The sequence below is a fragment of the Dromaius novaehollandiae genome, chromosome 5 (assembly GCF_036370855.1).
Source record: "Dromaius novaehollandiae isolate bDroNov1 chromosome 5, bDroNov1.hap1, whole genome shotgun sequence".
Lineage (NCBI taxonomy): Eukaryota > Metazoa > Chordata > Aves > Casuariiformes > Dromaiidae > Dromaius > Dromaius novaehollandiae.
Window position 1 is genome coordinate 65,655,295 of NC_088102.1, and position 20,887 is coordinate 65,676,181.

The 20,887-nt window shown below is 46.0% G+C and overlaps 1 protein-coding gene across 3 annotated transcripts in view; it reads left to right on the top strand.

The window, feature by feature from the left end:
- The window catches only part of PTPRJ (protein tyrosine phosphatase receptor type J), a 74,468-nt gene that overhangs the window by 40,421 nt on the left and 13,160 nt on the right, over positions 1-20,887 (top strand). For 2 of the 3 annotated variants that reach the window (XM_064513120.1, XM_064513122.1), the window contains exons 2-12: positions 6,410-6,428; positions 7,839-7,970; positions 9,485-9,754; positions 10,033-10,302; positions 10,572-10,841; positions 12,040-12,309; positions 13,459-13,728; positions 14,245-14,514; positions 15,713-15,982; positions 17,725-18,012; positions 18,272-18,406. In XM_064513120.1, coding sequence (XP_064369190.1) covers positions 6,410-6,428; positions 7,839-7,970; positions 9,485-9,754; positions 10,033-10,302; positions 10,572-10,841; positions 12,040-12,309; positions 13,459-13,728; positions 14,245-14,514; positions 15,713-15,982; positions 17,725-18,012; positions 18,272-18,406 — 2,464 coding nt within the window. The remainder of the gene's footprint in view (positions 1-6,409; positions 6,429-7,838; positions 7,971-9,484; positions 9,755-10,032; positions 10,303-10,571; positions 10,842-12,039; positions 12,310-13,458; positions 13,729-14,244; positions 14,515-15,712; positions 15,983-17,724; positions 18,013-18,271; positions 18,407-20,887) is intronic. The other variant, XM_064513121.1, reaches the window with a different exon arrangement.

Sequence of the window (20,887 nt, forward strand, 5' to 3'; positions counted from 1 at the left end):
GAGTTTCTTTGGCTCAGGCATTGCTCATTATTACACTCTTCCCAGCTGCAGTTGCACCGATGTTGGTGTGATGCTCAGCTTGAGTGAGATAACAACTTGGTTTTCAGTCAGTAGCTGTTTTAAATATTACTCACTGCCACTGTCAAATAAGCACACTGTTCTCTTTTTAAATCTGTTCTGGGTAATTTTTTCCTTTGGATATGTTGCAGAGAGAATTCCAGAAAATGCTTCCCTGCTCGAATAGCCATCTGAAAAGCCATTAGAGGTAAAACTTGGGGGAAGATCAGGAGAGGAAGGAAAGACTTTCTCCAGTGTGTTAGGCTGTGACTTTTCATTCAGTGTCTCATCTTGGCTTTCCTGCAAGGCTTTGTCTTCCACCACATTTTTCGTTCACTGGAGGTGCTGCACAAAACAGAATCTTCTCATTTGTTTTCATAAAACTCAGTGGAAAAAATGATATTTGGTCCGTGTTTGGAGGAAACCTTGCTTGCTTCAGGGAAGATGGAATTTTTAGAAAGGTCAGGGGTCAAATATAAATACACGCGAACTGGAAATAGTCTTTCCTCTTTCACAGAACTGCATAATAGCTCAAAATAGGCTCTGCACAGTTGTGTGTGGATCCAGACTGCTTTCGGGGGTTTGCACAGCTTCCTAATACAACGGGATAGGGCTGCCTCCAGCCCTACCCAATTAATAACAAGCATCAGCTCAGTCTTCAGCTTCTTCTGGGTTTTGGACTCCCACCCACCTCCGTGTGGTCTCATTAGTGGAGCTGCCTGCTTAGGGTTAAAAGAGAAGAAGACTGAAAAGATCTTGCAAAAATTTAGTGCACTAATGCTAAAATTAGAGCTTGTTTCCTCTGGATAAACCTATTTACACCCACAAAATAAGGAATGAACCAGACATTCTGTGAGGTGGTGTTTTGTGGATGGGCTCTTGCGTGCCTACCTATGGTACCAGACGGAAAATGTGGAGATGACGCTTGACTCAGCCTATTATCATTTTTTTGCATTGAAAGAGAAGAAATGTCACTTTGTAGAGTTCATTTAGAGTTAATCTGAATTGATTAAAAATCTGTTGTGGGTTACAGCTAAAATGAATTCAGCAGAGCTGTGCATTGGAAAGGGGAAAAGAAGCCTTGCACAAAATCCAGAAAGCAGTCACTTTATGTCTTAAGCAAGATTATGTCACGCAATTAAATGTTAGCTCCTTACTGAGGCTCATGTTGACTCTTCCACCTTCAAATAGTAAGGACCTGATACGGAAGGGCTGTGTTTCCACAAATGCCAGTGAAATTGGTAGGTGCTCGATATTGCTAGCACAGGTCAGAGCCACTCTGCAGCACACTGGCTTAATCCATGGTGCCTTTCTTATTTTATTACAGTAAACATGGGGGAAAACTCGTTACTTTCCTTGGCTCCACATGCCTTTAATTGTATTTAAGTTTCATGAATTTCTACACACTTTATAGCAGTACAATAATAGTACAACAACTTGTGCACAGAGGTTGTCTGCTTAAATGCAGGCAAATACTCTGGAATTGAAGACTTAAAACATTTTACGAAGAAACTAGAAAATAGAGCAAAACACTTTTGTCTAAGTATGGCAGAGTTCACTTTCTAGTGTAACCCCTTTCTTCCCAATCCCCCCACCCCCCAAAAAAAAAAAAAATTGCCGAAGTAAGGCATGTTACTTGAACTGGGTTTATGTAGGTTCTTATGTACCTGCATATAGGACTGAGGCATGTGGTTTTAAGTTTGGATGCAAGGTAAGTGGTCCCAGTAAGGAATCCAGCCCTGATTCAGATGATGCGTTTTTCTTATCCAGTGCTATAGGCCTACAGGCTTCATTAATTTATGCATAATAAGGAAATGACTGAGGTGAAACAGTACTGAGGTGAACTGAGAGACAGGAGCGTGGTACTCCAGCCTGTTGCTGACTGTTGCCTTCTCCAGGAAGGTGTCAGCCCTCTCCCAGCGGAGCAGGAAGATCCCCCAGCTAGACTAGTATTCAGTGCCCTGGGAGTCCTAGAAAGCCAGCAAGCGTTGGAGAGCCTTGCCAGTCTGCGTGGGGCCAATATTTAGGCAATCCCACTTTCTTTATTGCAGGGCTTCACAATGACATTGCAGGGTTTAATTTTCACTTATTTTGTGCAACTTTGAGCAAAACCTTTCCTAGGGATGCTTTCTGAATAAGCACATGCTGGGTATGGCGTATTGGAGACAGGAGAGAGGACTGCAGGAGGCTGAGCTACTGTGGCCTTGCTGGTTGAGGTTTGCCGGCTGGGCAGTGATCATGGGGAGCATCTCTGCTTTGAGCCTGCTGGATATGCACAGCGGAGCGGGGAGCCTTAAACACAGTCATGGTAGTTGTGCCTGGTGGCTTGCCCTCAGCGGCGTAGCCGTGGCTGTGGGACAACTCATTGTAGATGGGCACAGCAGGGGAAAGGGGAAAGGAGGTTCCCTGTTCCCAGTCTCAATTAGCCAGTGGCTTAATTGCTATCGCTTTAGTGAAGGGGTCTCAAGGAGGAATTTGGAGACCACCGTGATAACTCTGTCGCATTTGTGCTCCAAAGCTGAGAGGGTGGGTGGGTGCAGAAGAAGATAAAGGTATGCAACTGTGAAAGATCGTTAGCTTCGAGAGGGCTCTGATTAATTTCCTGGCTTTATATGTCTGGGTCACAAGGCACGCACTGGTGAGCACACAACAAATAATAAGCAGCAGCCTCAAGCTTTCTTTGCAGGAAGGATTTGTGGCTAAGGGGTTTTTTGGATGGTTCGCTTTAACTGTTGAGCCAGCTTCCTAACCTTGAATTTACATTAACCAAACTGCTTTGTTTGTTTTGGAAACGAGCACCCTGGGGCAGGTGGGCTGTGGCAGACAAGGTTTTTCCGCTGTGCAGGAACCGTATTTTTGCCAGAGGATGCAGTTTGCCACCGGAGCCAAGCTGGCCTAAAGTCCAGGTGATGCCAGAAGGGAGGCACTGCTGTCCCCCAGCCACCGGCCAGCACTCATGGCTCCTCTTGCTTGCGTGTATAGCAGGCACCTTTCCAGTCCTGCTTTGGAAAGCCCTTGAGTCCTGCTGAGTGTCAGAGGGACTCGGACTTTTCAGCCACTTACTATTTTTGAAAATATTTTCCTGCACACATCTTACTCTCTCCATCAGTAAGGTTACTTATATGACTAATAAGAATACTTAATTATGTGACCCACTGTATACCTGAGGAGGCTGGCGCCTAATCCTGCATTGATTATGCACTACCCGCTCCTGGTAGCTACACTGCACGCGTAAGAGGCGCAGGAGCAGACGTGAGTGTGGATTAATTATTCGGCTCTTGGGGAACAGGCACCCTTTGATCAGGCGCACAGAGTGGCTGCGTGACACATGAAAAGACTCATTTGCCACTGCTGATGACAGTGATGCACTTGCATATGCGCATCCCTCCTCGCCTCCTCGGTTCAGCTAAAACCATCAGTGTTTCTCATTTTGCTCTCTTTTCTTTTTCTGATCTCTTGAGTATTTCCTACTTTTTCGAGGGGGAGGGCTTTTTTTTTTTTTTTTTTTTTGTCCCAGGATGCAGTTATTTGGTTGGAAAAAAACCCCTAAACTTCATACATGAATAATGTGGTTTAATGTAATTGAACAGCGGAAATGGCAGGGCTTCTAATGTATTAGATGCGAACACAAGGAAAGTCAGGCATTCAGCATGATCATCCCCTGAAATAGTAAGCAAATGTTTTGTGTAAATACCATCTCATTAAGTAATAAAACAAAGCCAGGGAACAGTTCAATTCATGGCTTGTGTTGAAAAACACAGCAGAGCGAGTCAGGCAAGCTGGCGTTTGGGAACGGGGTGGTTGGTTTGGAGCGGTTTGCGGTTTCAGGAGGCGGCTGCCTGCTGCCGAGGGGGCGTGCTTTGTTGCATTCGCTTTGCACGTGGGTTTCTGGAAAGTTGGAGGGGTTTTCTGAGAGAGCGGAAGCGCGTGATGAACAAAAGCAAGTAAAATGACAGGGAAACACTGATCACAAGAAATTTAGCGTAACTTCCCTTTTGTTCTTTGAGCGTCGTTAACAGTACCCGAGCGTGACTGTACGAGAGAGCTCCTTGCACCTTTGTAGTGATTCGTCGTTAGATCTGACGGTTGCAGCTAGGGATAAAACAGGAATGGATGTGCTTCTTGTTTGAGCTGGCAGGTAAGAAATGGAGAGGTGGAGAGCGGGGTGCAGGGGCTGTGTAGTGACATACCTTTTTCTCCATTGCGCGATGTCTGTTGTGTGATGCTCAAGAAGGACACTGTGTTCCTAGGCTCTGAGTTTGGGGAGAAGGACATAAGAAACTTAGGATTTGAGGACATTGGCATCTTCATGCGTTCTTACAAAAGAGAAAGTAACTTTAAGGACAGGTTGTAAGTGATGTCAGGCTTTTGCTGTTTTGCCTGTAGGGCTGCAGAAAACACTGTGACATACTCAATTCTGTGGCGGGGCTTTTAAAATGATTTCTGTTTACTTATTGCTGTTTCCCTTTCTTATCAAACATAGCATCTTCCTGGCTTTGCGGTTAGATTGCCCTGCATTTCAGGATCTCTCACCTCTTGCTCATCACCCAGCAGCTGTTTCCCGGTAACGCAGCCTTGTTACTCTGGATGGTGCTCGGAAGTTTCCTGCCTTAAGGAGGAGCCGCTTTTCCCTTTGTAGTCTCTTCTTCCTTTGACCAACTTGCTTGGGAAAGAATGCAAGAGCTGTTGGCCTGAATGCAAAAGAAGCCATTTCCTCACTTTCTGCTAACCTCACGATCTGACTGGGCTCCCAAACGCTCAGAAGGGTTGAGGAGGAGCTTCACAGTTGGGCATAGGACATCTCTGTGTCCCAAGTGTTTCTTTATGTGTCCTGAACTATGGGTAGGCCTGCACCAGAGAAGATTGGGTGTTGGTTCCTCGCTTCTTACAAGCGCTCTTTTGCCTGGCAAGTGTGGCCAACCTCTTTTTGCTCTGCCACCAAAACTGCCGCAGGTTGGAAGGGGGCCTCTCCACGCCAGGCCTGCTTCTGCGGAGTTTCTCCCCGGCGCAGAGCTGAAGTGCTTCCTCCTGCTGGGTTGCTTCTGGCCAGCCGGCCTGCCTTGCTTCTAGAGAGAGTGCGTCTTGTGATCTCTTCTAGCATGCAGGAAAGAGATTTAATAGCTACAACCTCCGGCTACTTTTTAATAATGATATCCCCCAGCTACTTTGAGCGTGGCCCTGATACAGGGAGCATCCGCTGATGGAGCTGGCTGTGGGACCAGCAGCAGCGGTGCTGCACCGGTCAGCCTTGCTGTGGGATGAGAGATTCGGTTTCGGGCTTTGCGTTGGGTTGTCACGATACGCCCTCGTGTTTTGTGCCGGCTCCTGGAATCGGAGATCCGCGGAGCGGTTGGGGCTGCAAGGGGCCTTGGAGATGAGCTGGTCTAACCCCTGCCCAAAGCTGGGCCACCTGGAGCAGCTTTAATCCCTCTGTCATTGCCCAAGTAACCTCCTGCTTGATAGGTGACAACAGCGGGTGCCTGCTGGCGGCAGGGGGCTACACGAGGCCCAGGAAATCACTGTTTTCTTCTCCAGCGCCTGCAGACCTCAGCCTGGGGCTGTCATCTCCCTCCTGTAGGAGGATTTTCTGCTGTCACCTGGAGGGAGACAAAGAAAACAATTTAAAGGCCGGCTGGTGTGTGCACTAACAGGAAGCGAAATGGCTTATCCCGAAGTAGAAGCATTTAGCTGAAAGACTAAAAAGCATTTTTAAAGCCAAAATTCTCGTGTACGCCTGTCAGTATTGCTAGCAGAAGAGTTTCAGGTTGCAGTTAATGGGAATTGCTGATACCTTTAAGGAGTATTTTGGACTCTGATCTCACTGAGTTTCGGTTTGAGAAATTGTGAAACACTCTTTCGTGAGAAGTAATAATGAACTCTGTACGTCAGTGAGATGAAAGGAAAATCTGATAAATAAAAAAGACCTTTTAGTTCTGATTGACCTCTTCTTGTTGGATGTCGTCAAAGATGCTATCTAAAGTGGGGCTTGCCTAAGGTCTCGTAAGTTTTGTTTTTCAATTTTTATGTGCACAATAACCAGTAGATGTTATGCAAGCCTGTTTGTGGCAAAATATTAAACTCTGTTTGATTTAAAAGGAAAATGTGTGTAAACTCCTGAAAGTTTATCAGCACATTTGATCTGCTTGGGAGAAAAATCAATGTTATTTTACTGTTATTTTTATGTCAGTAGATTTGTAGGTGTCTCTTCTGCAAGTTGAGTTTTGAGAGCAACAATGGATTTTTGAATTGATTCTTTCTGTTAGTACTGGTTAATTAAACCAGTCTCTTTTTTAATTGAAATTCTAATAGTTGTAAAGTTCTAATTTCTATTCTTTATTTTTTTATTTTACAGGTCACATGTACAGTTGCCTGTAAGTATCGTTCTGTTATTCATTTTTTTTTTTGTATATAACTTTTTTCTTCTCCTTTTAAGAAAGGTCAGTGTCAGCTAAGTATTTTAAAAAAAACTTCCTAAAAATAATTTTTAGAAATAGCATTAGAAAATATAAACTCATTTATTGTAACGCCATAACAGTCAAACAGTTAAGTAGATCCTTAAATTTTTTTAACATGTGCTTTAATCCCTTAGTTTTTCAGGTTTTTAAAGATTTTGGTAAAATCAAGTATAGATTTAATGTAGTTGAAAGATTGGAGAATATACTTCAAGCAAAACAAAGCAAATGACCCCTTTCCCTCCATCACCCACCCCAAAACCCTGAAAACACCCAACATGATGCATTAAGGATATTTTGAAGTGAGTATAGGAACTGTTATACTGGCCAAAGATCCATAGGTAACAACTAAGATAACAAAGATCCATGGGTAATAACTTTTCATATAGCAAAAATTTCCAAGACTTGTTGCAGGTTAGTCCTACATAAATACTGAACATCAAATTTAGATGAGTTAGCCTTTAAATTTTAGGGCCAAACTAAAATGAGAGGGCCAAAATCTCATTTTATGCTGCTTTAAAAGTAAAGTGAGAATTGGTCCTAAAGGACCTTTGGATTGGAGTGAATCTGGCCCATAGCATTTTTTGTTTTCACTTTCATGATCTTTGTGTGTATCCATTTTGAATAAACTAAGGAAAGAATGTTTCACTGCACCTCCAGCTCCCAGGACCGGGAACCCTAATGTTTCTAGTCACCTTTCTTAAGCTGGCTATGGAGGTTGCTTGTGTAACAACATCAGTTTCAACTAAGATAGTAATTTTTGTGTGTAGTGTTAAGGAAACAGCTGAGTCAACTCTCTCCATGCTTTAGGCTGCGCTCTGTCAACATAAAGTTGTTTGTTGTAGGCATACTGTGCCTCTTCCTTACTTGCGGGGAATACACTGTGTGAATATGAGAACTTTTGTGCTCATATACTGAGGGCAGCAGACAAAAGTGCTCTGCCAGGATGAGTGGAGCAGCTAGCTTCTGGTAGTACATGAAAAAAATGTGCGCACAAAATATGACTGAAACTTCATTCAATTCTTTTCAAACGAAACTGCACTGAAATAAAGAGCATCTCGTGATAGCCTTCACCCAGAATATGAGTAGAGTCAGTGAATGACCTAAATAACCTGGCAATCTCTTAATGTAAATCAAATGGTCTGACAGCAGTTAAAAGCAATAAAACCAGGAAATGTACAGTGAAATCTCTGTAGAAAAATGAATTGGCAAAACAGAAGTGCCTGCAGTTCTATGCATGAGATCTATGAATGATGATACTTTTGCATATGGGAAACCCAGGAGTTCTGTAAAGGTATTTATAGCTTTGTATCTTTTCTTCTCTTTCAGGCATTCAGGATTGTAGCTATGATGATTTATCAGTAAACTCTAGAAGTGGGAACAAAACCTACAGAGGCGGAAGATCAAAGAGAGATGTGTCACCATCCAACGGGACAATAAGTGCTCAGAACAATATAACAAGTATGTGATTTGGAATTTGGCTGGGAGGTGAATCTTCAGGGTGTTTTGTGCCTATGTAGTGTGTTAGCATTTTAGGTCCAAACTGTAGTCTAGAGTGTAAACAGCATAGCAGGGAGTGGATCCAGTTGCTGTGCTGGAGTAGAGAATCAGCTGGAGAAATGTATCTGCACAGCTCACTGGGAGTGTAGTTTAAAGCTGTGATTGTAGAAATGATTTTTATCACCGTTTGACTTTTCTAAAGGTTTGTGTTCCCTTCTCTTCCCTGCTTTTTATGGCCTTCCTAGGCCACACTGGTGACAGTTCAAACCTAGTGTGACCTAGAAATTTGAAATTCATACGTGACAGATCACAGCAGAAGTAACTTGTTCAGTATAGGTAGTGCTGTATCATGTATCTAGAGGAGAGGGGTGTAGGAACCTTGCAGGGAAAAGATTATTCCCCTGGGGATAGTCAGCTTAGGAAAAAAATAACAGCAGGTTGTATGCAAAGTCTTTCTCAACGCCGTGTGTGAAGTAAAGTGAGCTGATATCTGCAGGGCATGGCGATCATCACTGCTGCACCCAGACCCTTTAAATCCTTGAGCTGAACTGAAAGGGGAGCGAGAGACAGAGCGGTAGACCCTGCAGCTATCAAAGCATGCATTGTGCAATGTATAAGTGTGGCTTCATTAAAGTAATAATTGTCCTAAGAATATAGAGATACTTATTTTTGGGTAGGTGGGGGTCTTTTGCAGTTGTTTTCATCTGTTTGTTAGAAAATACGCTTGCACCTTGACAGATTCTTGTCTTTACCTTTCACGGAGTCCAGCTTAGTTCTCAATCCCATATCAGAATATGTCAGTTCTGAGAAAGTCCGCTTAGCGTGGAAAACAAATGTCACTGCTTCGAACTCCTACACATACAGGATAGAGATTGAAAGCACTGGTACCTCCCTTCAGAACCGGACATCCCATGTCAATAGTGCTGAAATTACTGAGTTAAACCCTGGGACATTGTACAAGTTCATAGTATTTGCATTAGCAGCTGATATTAAGACTGAAGGAGAGGGAGTGTCCACAAGCCAGGACACCCATTTGTCACACAGGTGTTTTTGGTGGACTATATAGTGCGGTGCAGCACAGGCGCTCTCTGCCTCCATGAGGATCCTAATTTAATACTGTTGCAGAGCTGATGTTTTGGTCATGGAGCAGGATGTGGCTTATCTACAAAGTCAGGGACATTAAGCATGACATGATAATGTGAGGAGGAAACATAGCCTTGATTTAAAAAAAAAAAAAAAAAAAAAAGTCCTCCACCTTGCCCTCCACACCTCTCTCCTTTTGGTCCCTTTTGCCGCATCTGGCCGTTGACGGCAACACCTCCAAGAGCAGCCTCGCAACGGTGTTGGGGCGCTCCTGGCCTCTGCACAACGGCTGATGTGAAGAGAGCGACTGAGTGGTGTGCCTGTGGTTTTTGTGTCTCTCCTTATCAGCAGATGTTCTTGCGCCTGACAGCTTCTTGTCTTGCCTTCCACAGGGCCCAGCCCGGTTCTTGGTCTCCAGGCAGAGGATGTTGGTCAGACTTATGTCAACTTAACGTGGACGGTGAACGACACTGCTTCAAACTCCTACACGTACAGGGTAGAGATTGAAAGTGATGGTACCTCCATTAGGAACCTGACGTCCAATGTCACCAAAGCTGAAATTGGTGACTTACGCCCTGGGACGTTGTACAGTTTCACGGTGTTTGCAGTGGCGGCTGATGCTCAGACCGAAGGAGAGGGAGTATCTATAAGCCTGTATACCAGTAAGTCACAGTCCTCCCACCCATGTTTGTGGTGGACCGTATGTTGCTGTACAGCACAGGGCTGTACCCACCTGCCAGTGGGTTGTAATTTAGTGTTGTTGCAAGCAAAGGTGATGTTTTTGGTCAGGAAGCTGGATGCGAGCTCCCTGCCAAGGATGGGATGTTAATGTGCAGAAGAAACATAGCCCTGATCTAATAAAGATTAAAAATAAATAAATAAATAAGGCAAAGTGGTCTTCCCTCTTGCGCCTGACAGCTTCTTGTCTTGCCTTCCACAGGACCCAGCTCAGTTCTTGGTCTCAAGGCAGAGTATATTGGTCAGACTTATGTCAACTTAACATGGACGGTGAACGACACTGCTTCAAACTCCTACACGTACAGGATAGAGATTGAAAATGATGGTACCTCCATTAGGAACCAAACGTCTGATGTCACCAAAGCTGAAATTGCCGACTTACACCCTGGGACGTTGTACAAGTTCACAGTATCTGCAAAACTACTAAACAATACGAGTGAAGAAGTAGGATTGTCCATAAGCCTGTTTACAAGTAAGGAGCTGCTGGTGCTGCTCTGTTGCAAGTAAACGTGTAGTCTGTAACCGGCAGCCCTGCTTTCTACCTTGGGTTTCCAGCACAGTAGCATTTCCTATTGCTGTGGTGCTTTGTTGCAGGAGCCTGAAGAGATACACTGGTATTTTAGAAGCTTCCTTGGCAACAAATAATGCCCGTTCTATGCACAATGGGGAAATATGGCGGTAGTTGTTCCTCTTCTTTCTGTGTTTGTCTGCCTTGCCATATTCTTGTCTTGCCTTCCACAGGGCCCAGCCCGGTTCTTGGTCTCCAGGCAGAGGATGTTGGTCAGACTTATGTCAACTTAACGTGGACGGTGAACGACACTGCTTCAAACTCCTACACGTACAGGATAGAGATTGAAAATGATGGTACCTCCATTAGGAACCAAACGTCTGATGTCACCAAAGCTGAAATTGGTGACTTACGCCCTGGGACGCTGTACAACTTCACGGTGTTTGCAGTGGCGGCTGATGCTCAGACCGAAGGAGAGGGAGTGCCCCTAAGCCTGTATACCAGTAAGTCACAGTTCTCCCACCCATGTTTGTGGTGGACCGTATGTTGCTGTACAGCGCAGGGCTGTACCCGTCTGCTGGACGATCACAATTTAACCTTGTTGCATGCAGAGATGATGCACGGTGCCTGTCTGCAAAGTTGGGGATGTCAGTGTGTGGAAGGAACCTAGCCCTGACAGAGAGCTGTTGGAGAAGATGGTCAGCAAGGCCTGTGGCGTAGAGCAGGGACTCTCCCTGCGGCCTGCCTCTGCAGGGTTTGTGTGGGAGGTTTTGTTGCCTTCGCTCCCTTGAGGATGGGGGCCTCGGGTCCTGATTCTGAAGGGTTCCCATGCACAGAGCGTCTTGCTCCTGGGGACCTTCTCCTGTCGAGGGCCTCTTGCTGCAGTCAGGCGGCAGCAGGAGAGCGAGCTTTGGGCAGCACAGGTTTAGGGGAAGCGCCGTGGCAGTGCAGCACCTTGCTGTGATGAGTATCGTGGGTCTTGACACATGGTGTTGGAGGGGCGGTCCTGACACTGACCAACAAGGCTGTACTGCAGCCTGGCTGTTCCCAAGGGAAAATTTGGAACAGATGCCCGTATCCATCGTTCATGTTCTTCTGCGAGGTGCCCGTGGGTTTGCTGCCACCTTTCCAGGCTTTTCCCAAAAGCCCTTTCTGTGCTGCCCGTCTCTGACGGCGGGGTGTCCTGCGTGGAAGCCACACAGAGTGGTGTTGCAGAGAGAGCTTTGGACACGGTGTCTGTGCTCTCTGCCCCGCTAGTGAGCTCACGGCATGAGCCGAGAGGTGGAGAAGGAGCAGAGTGCCTGGGTCGTTGCCTGTGTTCCTGCTGTAGCGATGCTTGCCATCCTCGCCTTTCAGTGTGCAGAGATGCACTGCCGTCTCCCTCCTCCACCTTGCCCTCCGCACTCTGCTGCTGGGCCCCAGGAGCAGCCCCAGAGCGCTGGCCCGGGGCCCCGTGCTCCTGCTGTGGAGTGCCAGAGGGAGCTGAACCTCACTGGCGACACCTTTTTGTCCCTTTTGCCTCACCTGGCGGTTGATGGCAACACCTCCAAGAGCAGCCTGGCGACGGTGTTGGGGCGCTCCTGGCCTCTGCACAACGACTGATGTGAAGAGAGCGACTGAGTGGTGTGCCTGTGGTTTTTGTGTCTGTCCTTGTCAGCAGATGTTCTTGCGCTTGACAGCTTCTTGTCTTGCCTTCCACAGGGCCCAGCCCGGTTCTTGGTCTCCAGGCAGAGGATGTTGGTCAGACTTATGTCAACTTAACGTGGACGGTGAACGACACTGCTTCAAACTCCTACACGTACAGGATAGAGATTAAAAGTGATGGTACTGCCGATAGGAACCTGACATCCGATGTCACCAAAGCTGAAATTGGTGACTTACGCCCTGGGACGCTGTACAACTTCACGGTGTTTGCAGTGGCGGCTGATGCTCAGACCGAAGGAGAGGGAGTGCCCCTAAGCCTGTATACACGTAAGGAAGCACCTGGGCCTCTCATGTGCAAGTAAACATGCAGTCTGTCCTGAAAGGCGTTGTTTCTTTACCTTTGTGTTTCCAGCATAGTCATAGTTTATATTGTGGGTTCCAGGCTCCAGGTTAGCACTGAATGTCGCGCAGGCTTTGGTAAAAGAGAAAAGGCCTGAAGCTTGATGCGTGCATTTTCTGTGGAGCAGTTAGTCTCGAAGGTCAAAGGCAGTGACGTATGTAGTTATCCAGCTCCTACGATGGCTTGACTTCCTCTGGGCATCGGGACTGGATGGGCCCCGTACCGTTCTCCTTGGAGCAGGCTGTCGTGGGGTAATAGCAAAGGCCATGGTGTGCAGGGACCCCATGGCTGGGATCACAGAGACTTTTTGTTTTCCGAGAGCATGTTGAGCTCTGGTGCAGGGTGGAAAAGCAGAGTAACTGGCCTGGGGCTGCTGGGGCCTGTGACAGCATCCAGGGCCACAATATCATGTGTGGTGTCAGTTCTGCCCGCTTTGTCCTGTTGCACCCTTCCCCCAGGTCTGAGGAGGAGATGGGAGAGGAAGAGCCCCCTTAGCATTTAGCTCAGGAGTGGAAAGGGGGCAGGCAATGTCCCTGCAAGGCACCTGGGAGCGGAGTGTCTCGGAGCAGCTGCAGAGGAGGGCAGCTTGACTAAAGTGCCTAAGGCCAGTCTCGTCTACCTGATGCCGATGCCAATTCAGGCTGTGCAGATGCAGCCCCCGGCATGGGTCAGCTGCTGTGCCCACTGCCAAAGCCCATTTCTTTCTGCTGGCATTGGTGAGAGTCTGAGCTGCAGGAATGATTTAGACTCTTGAAAGTACAGTTTGAATTAACAGACAGAGACCATGTGGCACTTTGCTGTTATCCTAGATTTCTGTCTGTTTCTCTGTCCCAGAAGCCATTGTGGCAACAAATTTTTCTGGCATGTGAAATGAGATAAAGAGAATCTAAAGCTATCCTGCGGGCTTCGTAGAAATGCCCCAGTGTGAATGTCTGAAAAGGGGCATTAGTACTGTAGAAGTGCCACTTGGCTACAGATAGTGCTCATTCTGTACAAGATAGGGAAATAGGGGTATGCTGCTGCTGCTTCCTTCTGTGTTTGTTTGCCTTGACAGCTTCTTGTCTTGCCTTCCACAGGGCCCAGCCTGGTTCTTAACCTAATAGCGCAGTACGTTGGTCCAAGTTATGTCAACTTAACGTGGACGGTGAACGACACTGCTTCAAACTCCTACACGTACAGGATAGAGATTAAAAGTGATGGTACCTCCATTAGGAACCTGACGTCCAATGTCACCAAAGCTGAAATTGGTGACTTACGCCCTGGGACGTTGTACAGTTTCACGGTGTTTGCAGTGGCGGCTGATGCTCAGACCGAAGGAAAGGGAGTGCCCCTAAGCCTGTATACCAGTAAGTCACAGTCCTCCCACCCATGTTTGTGGTGGATCGTGTGTTGCTGTACAGCACAGAGCTGTACCCACCTGCCAGTGGGTTGTAATTTAGTGTTGTTGCAAGCAAAGGTGATGGGAGGATAATGTGCCGAAGAAACATAGCCGTGATCTAATAAAGATTAAAAAAAATAAACCAAATCAAAGCAGTCTTTCCTCCACGCTTTTCTGCTGCCTGCCCACCTTGCTGGGCCCCAGGAACAGCCCTGGGAGCGCTGGCCCGGGGCCCCGTGCTCCTGCTGTGGAGTGCCAGAGGGAGCTGAACCCCACTGGCGACACCTTTTTGTCCCTTTTGCCTCACCTGGCGGTTGATGGCAACACCTCCAAGAGCAGCCTGGCGACGGTGTTGGGGCGCTCCTGGCCTCTGCACAACGACTGATGTGAAGAGAGCGACTGAGTGGTGTGCCTGTGGTTTTTGTGTCTGTCCTTGTCAGCAGATGTTCTTGCGCTTGACAGCTTCTTGTCTTGCCTTCCACAGGGCCCAGCCCGGTTCTTGGTCTCCAGGCAGAGGATGTTGGTCAGACTTATGTCAACTTAACGTGGACGGTGAACGACACTGCTTCAAACTCCTACACGTACAGGATAGAGATTAAAAGTGATGGTACTGCCGATAGGAACCTGACATCCGATGTCACCAAAGCTGAAATTGGTGACTTACGCCCTGGGACGCTGTACAACTTCACGGTGTTTGCAGTGGCGGCTGATGCTCAGACCGAAGGAGAGGGAGTGCCCCTAAGCCTGTATACCAGTAAGTCACAGTTCTCCCACCCATGTTTGTGGTGGACCGTATGTTGCTGTACAGCGCAGGGCTGTACCCGTCTGCTGGACGATCACAATTTAACCTTGTTGCATGCAGAGATGATGCACGGTGCCTGTCTGCAAAGTTGGGGATGTCAGTGTGTGGAAGGAACCTAGCCCTGACAGAGAGCTGTTGGAGAAGATGGTCAGCAAGGCCTGTGGCGTAGAGCAGGGACTCTCCCTGCGGCCTGCCTCTGCAGGGTTTGTGTGGGAGGTTTTGTTGCCTTCGCTCCCTTGAGGATGGGGGCCTCGGGTCCTGATTCTGAAGGGTTCCCATGCACAGAGCGTCTTGCTCCTGGGGACCTTCTCCTGTCGAGGGCCTCTTGCTGCAGTCAGGCGGCAGCAGGAGAGCGAGCTTTGGGCAGCACAGGTTTAGGGGAAGCGCCGTGGCAGTGCAGCACCTTGCTGTGATGAGTATCGTGGGTCTTGACACATGGTGTTGGAGGGGCGGTCCTGACACTGACCAACAAGGCTGTACTGCAGCCTGGCTGTTCCCAAGGGAAAATTTGGAACAGATGCCCGTATCCATCGTTCATGTTCTTCTGCGAGGTGCCCGTGGGTTTGCTGCCACCTTTCCAGGCTTTTCCCAAAAGCCCTTTCTGTGCTGCCCGTCTCTGACGGCGGGGTGTCCTGCGTGGAAGCCACACAGAGTGGTGTTGCAGAGAGAGCTTTGGACACGGTGTCTGTGCTCTCTGCCCCGCTAGTGAGCTCACGGCATGAGCCGAGAGGTGGAGAAGGAGCAGAGTGCCTGGGTCGTTGCCTGTGTTCCTGCTGTAGCGATGCTTGCCATCCTCGCCTTTCAGTGTGCAGAGATGCACTGCCGTCTCCCTCCTCCACCTTGCCCTCCGCACTCTGCTGCTGGGCCCCAGGAGCAGCCCCAGAGCGCTGGCCCGGGGCCCCGTGCTCCTGCTGTGGAGTGCCAGAGGGAGCTGAACCTCACTGGCGACACCTTTTTGTCCCTTTTGCCTCACCTGGCGGTTGATGGCAACACCTCCAAGAGCAGCCTGGCGACGGTGTTGGGGCGCTCCTGGCCTCTGCACAACGACTGATGTGAAGAGAGCGACTGAGTGGTGTGCCTGTGGTTTTTGTGTCTGTCCTTGTCAGCAGATGTTCTTGCGCTTGACAGCTTCTTGTCTTGCCTTCCACAGGGCCCAGCCCGGTTCTTGGTCTCCAGGCAGAGGATGTTGGTCAGACTTATGTCAACTTAACGTGGACGGTGAACGACACTGCTTCAAACTCCTACACGTACAGGATAGAGATTAAAAGTGATGGTACTGCTGATAGGAACCTGACATCCGATGTCACCAAAGCTGAAATTGGTGACTTACGCCCTGGGACGCTGTACAACTTCACGGTGTTTGCAGTGGCGGCTGATGCTCAGACCGAAGGAGAGGGAGTGCCCCTAAGCCTGTATACCAGTAAGTCGCAGTCACTTGTGTCCGTGTTTACAGAGGAGCGTATGTTGCTGTGCAGCCCCTTGCTGCATTTTGGCTGCAAGAGGAGAGCAGGCTTTGGGCAACGCTGTTCCGAGTGGTCTCAGCCACCCTCCCCTGCTCAACTCGTGAGCAGAGAGGATGATTTTGAGGTGCTCCTGGCAATGCCTGTTTTCCTCTTTCTAGTTATTGTGACTCTCTTCCTTTCACTGTGAACATTTGCTATTTTGTGCTTTGCCTTTCTTTTTGTCTTTTTAATGCAGGTGAAATGAATCTTTTCCTAAAGGTCCTCTGTGGGTTTTCCTGAGGTGCCTCAGGATGATCGATGAGAATGAGACTCTAGTTTTGTGAAAATGCTGCTTTGCTACAAATAATGCTCAATCTGTGCAAAATGTGAAAGTGAGGCTTTGCCTCTTCTTGCTTTATTTTCTGGGTTTTTTTCCAGTAAATATTCTTGAGCTTCACTTTGCCTTTCAGAGACACCAACCCAGTTTTCTGCATCTCAGTGAAGAATCTTGGTCTCATTTTAACATGGGACATAGGTGACACTTCTTCTAACTACACCTACAGTGTACAAGTCCAAAGTCATGATTTTCCCTCTAGAAACTAGACAGCCGTAGTCACCAGAGCTGTTGCTACAAATTTAAGCCCTGGAACCTTACAGAATTTCACATTGTTTGCAGTAGCAGCTGTCAGTTTATCTGAAGGAGGAGGAGTATCTGTAAGCCTCAATACAAATAAGTCACAGTCACTCACATCTATCTTTCAGCTAAGTCTGTTTCTTCCAGCATATAGTTCTACTGCTTCCCCTTAGTTTCTTAAAATAATACCCTTTCTGTAACAGAATAATTTAATCCAGGAGTCTTTCTACCCCTGTGTGTGGAAGTACCAAATACTCCTGAATCAGGGGAGGCCATATATGTGGTATGTTTTGTAACTGCAGAAGTTGTAAGAATTTTGGTCTTGAAGGCCAAGTTTTATGAGACATTTACTTTAGAGGGACCATTCTCAGTATCATTGCTACATTAGCTTTTTTAAATATTTTTTTCAATCTGTCATTAGGTTTCAATTTCTAGATTATGCCCTATAGGTTGCCCACAGAAACTGACGTTGCTGTTTTAAGGATGGCTGCTGCTATACAGTTGATGCACTATCATTGTTTTGTAATGTTGGTATAATGATCATAAATCTGAGTAAGCCAAGATAAAGGGGATCTTTACTTGCATTTATTGTCAACTTTTTGGCTGTTTATGCAAGACTGTAAAGAAATGTCCTCTAGCTTTTTTTGAAACTGTGAATCTCTCAAGGTCCGAAGGTGTTTTCAGTTGTGTTTACTGAGCTATTATCCCAAATTGCAAAATCTGTTATCTCATTGCAAATCTGAAATTGTACTGGGGGATTCAGTGCTGTTTTGACTCCCACACTTCTTAGTAGAACTTCCCTGAGACTAATCAGCTGGAGCAGGGCAGTCAGGTACATGCAGATAATGGTTTCCTAAGGCTTTAAGTTATTAGAGGTTTCAGTGGCTGCTTTTTTAAAGTTTCCCACACATTTTCTTTGGATTCACTGTTATTTCCTCTTTCAGCGTTGGGCTGTTCTCCAGTTGCTTTCAACACATACAGTGACCCCAGTGCTCCTCTTGTTTAACTGCTCTTTGAGGCCATTTACAATCTCTTCTCTGTACGCAACTGCATCCTTCACTCTTATGCTCTTGTTTATTTTTGCAGTTCCTGCCTCAGTGACTTCATTTCAGTGTGAACCAGTGGTCAAGGAGTCTAACCTAACACTCACATGGAAATGTCCTATTGGTAACAATTCCGGCTTCAAAATTAAAATATGGAATGATACATGGGAAAAAGAACAACAGATTTCACGCTGTACAGAAGAAAACTCGGAAGAAACCTTCAGAATAGGATCTTTAAATTATTTCACCACCTACAATGTTAGTATTACAACTCTTGCAGATACAAAGGAAAGCTCTCCAGTGCAGAAAATTTGCCAGACAAGCATTACTGGTAAGTATTAAGGTCTGAGAATGGAAAGATACTTATAGGATGAAAAAATTAACCTCAGAATTGCAGGATACCACATTCGATTTACAGTACATTATCAGTGTACAGGTTATGAATAAAACACTGCACTCATGTAAACTGTGATATGATGCACAAATAAATATCCATTATATGAACAGAGTCATTATTACAGTATTTTCTTGTTTGGAAAACTGTTTTTTTCCTGTTATTAAGGTACTAACAAATGTTTCTCTGTTTGTAGACCCACCTACTCCTGCTAAAGGTCCTTCAGTCAAGGCAGTCAGTCACACCTCCTTGTCTGTTGCATTCTCTGATTTTGAGTCAGTAAATGGACCGTTAAAAGCCTATGCAGTAATCATCATAACAAAAGCAACAGGTGAGGTGTTACGATATTATCTCCTAGCTGTGTGAAACAATTTATCAGACAGCATTATGTCAGGATGAAAATTCTACTCTGATGTTTGTGGCTTTAAGCTCTAAATAGATGTTAAATAAAGAGAGGAAAAGCTGACTCAGTATTTTCAAATGCCTTTCAAAAATCGCAGTGCAAATACTTTGCTTGATTGAAATTAGATTACTCCCTGTTTTCAGAAAGCCACTGCCTGGAGCCTTTACCAACCTGAATTATCCTGGTATACAAGTCTTTTATGTGGCAATATTGCCACTTTACTGTTACCATCTTGATTTGTCAATGACTCCTGTCACAAGACTGTGTAGTATCCTTTTTTCCACAGAATAATTTTTGGAACCTCTAATATAAACAGCTTTGGAATTTGGAATGTCTTCCTCTGTCCCTCCCTCCCTCCCTCCTTCAGCTGGAAGATTTTTGCAGTGAGATGCTTAAAAAAAATTAGAGGGGTGACAGCTTTCCTTCTGATGTTACTTAGAACACTTTATTGAGAGAGACAGGGTGCAGAGGGAAGGCTTTGAATAGCCCTGTCAGCATTGTATGCCATAGGAAATTGAATATTACAGGAAAACTAGAGGGTAGTTTGTACAACTCATCTCTTTAAAACATCGGATCAGAGAAACTCCTTTATTTGTTGAATGTGTAGTGATAAATCATAAAATAAAGGAACTTATCTTTGCAGTGTAGGTTTTTGGTTGAACTAATTTTTATTTCTGCGAGTGCATTGGAGGAATTAAGCAGCTGCTAAAAATAATCCCCCCATTTGGAGCATCATCACCTTTAGGATAGACAGAGGGGACTTTCTTCAGCTGCTTAAGCAGTAGTGTCTAAGGCTGTTTGAGATGCCTTAGAGCAGTGTCCGAGACATCCTTGTGGGGCTGCAGATATAACCCAGGATGTACATTGTTTTGGAGCAGAAACTGGCATGGAACACCCATATCCAGGCAACTGAATTAATTCCAACATCAGCTGCTTTAGTGTCACCAAATAAATGCTTTAGGAGAGCCACCTTGCACACCTCACCTGCACAGCTGTAGCAGATGAGAGCTTTGCTGTTGATTGTGGTGAGTACCAGATCAAACCTTGTACCTGTAGAAAAGTTGCTAGAGCTTTTCCACAACCTTTTGGAGCCCCTGTTCAACTTCCTTTTAAAGATCAGTTCAGTAGTATATCAGCTTTGAGAAGGAGCTTTTAGCTTTGTAAAGGCAATATGCAGAGAGCAATATACACAAACTTCAGTCATAAGAGCAAGGTGCTCCTTCCTCTTGTAACACCTTGAATATTTTAATCAGTTTGCTTGCTCTTGAATTTTTCGACAACTGGTAATTTGAAGAGTGTACTACCTGTTAGTTCAGACATGCCTCAACTATACAATCTGCCTCAAATTTCTAGGGTTCATCTTTTCCCTGACAGAGTCATAAAGTGGGAATGGGAAGAATGGTTTAATGCAGTTAAACAGTCTTGTTCCATGGTGATATGAAATGCTTACCTGATGTGTTTTTGCTCTATTTCTACCCAGGAATTTTGCTGTATTTCTATCCAGAAATAATCAGATTAAAGATCACGTTTACCTGGTTGATTTTTAAAAGTAATTGCATAGCATTAGTGTCCAACAGCAGGAGTCCTACTTGCACAACACAAGTCACCAAATTCTGTGGACTACTTATTGTCAATGTTTGAAATTTCTCAAGGACAACAATAACATCCTTACAATTTAGCTTTTAACAGTAGATACCGAAGCAATATCGTGTTGCAGATGGGGTGTTGTTGGTCATTGACTGCAGTAGCCAGTTCTTCTGAGTCTTCTGGACTCAGAAGCTGTCCTGATCATTTTGCCCAATCCTTGTCTATGTCAAGAGAAGGCAGAAAGTAGCTTCTTTGTCTCAGGGTTTAGGCGTGAAAGACACAGGCAAGCAGTTCTAGAAGAAGACTCATCCCACCTGTTTCAGGATAGGAGAGATCGCCTTGTGGAGGTGCCTCACTTGTCCCTGTCTCTCTCCATTGGAGGCAGAGAGCCTGGACCAACTTCAGCTGACTTCTAACTGGCTGCAGTTAGGCGAGGTGATTCTCACTGTTAGCACTTGTCCTGCTTAGAAATAGAAGTCCAGTGTGTTAACATAACTCTGTGGGGTCACGTTTGATTCCAGGGTAGGCACAGCACGCAGTGTAGGCCAAGACAAGGTTAACATCATCCTTAATGAAGCTTGACTCTCTTGGGTGGCATGATGTTATCAAACGCAAACTGGCCTTTTCTGTGCTGGTTGCGTGGTATTCTCTACACTCGTTAGTAGATAGAGTGGATTTGGATGTGACTGACTCATCTAGTGAGAGTTGTCCATAAGGACACCATTCTTCCACTAACCTTTATAGAGAAGCTCCACCATACATAGTAGAAATGAAACCAAAAGGATGTTAAAAGAAGCAGCACAGAGGAGTTCAGTAAATTGC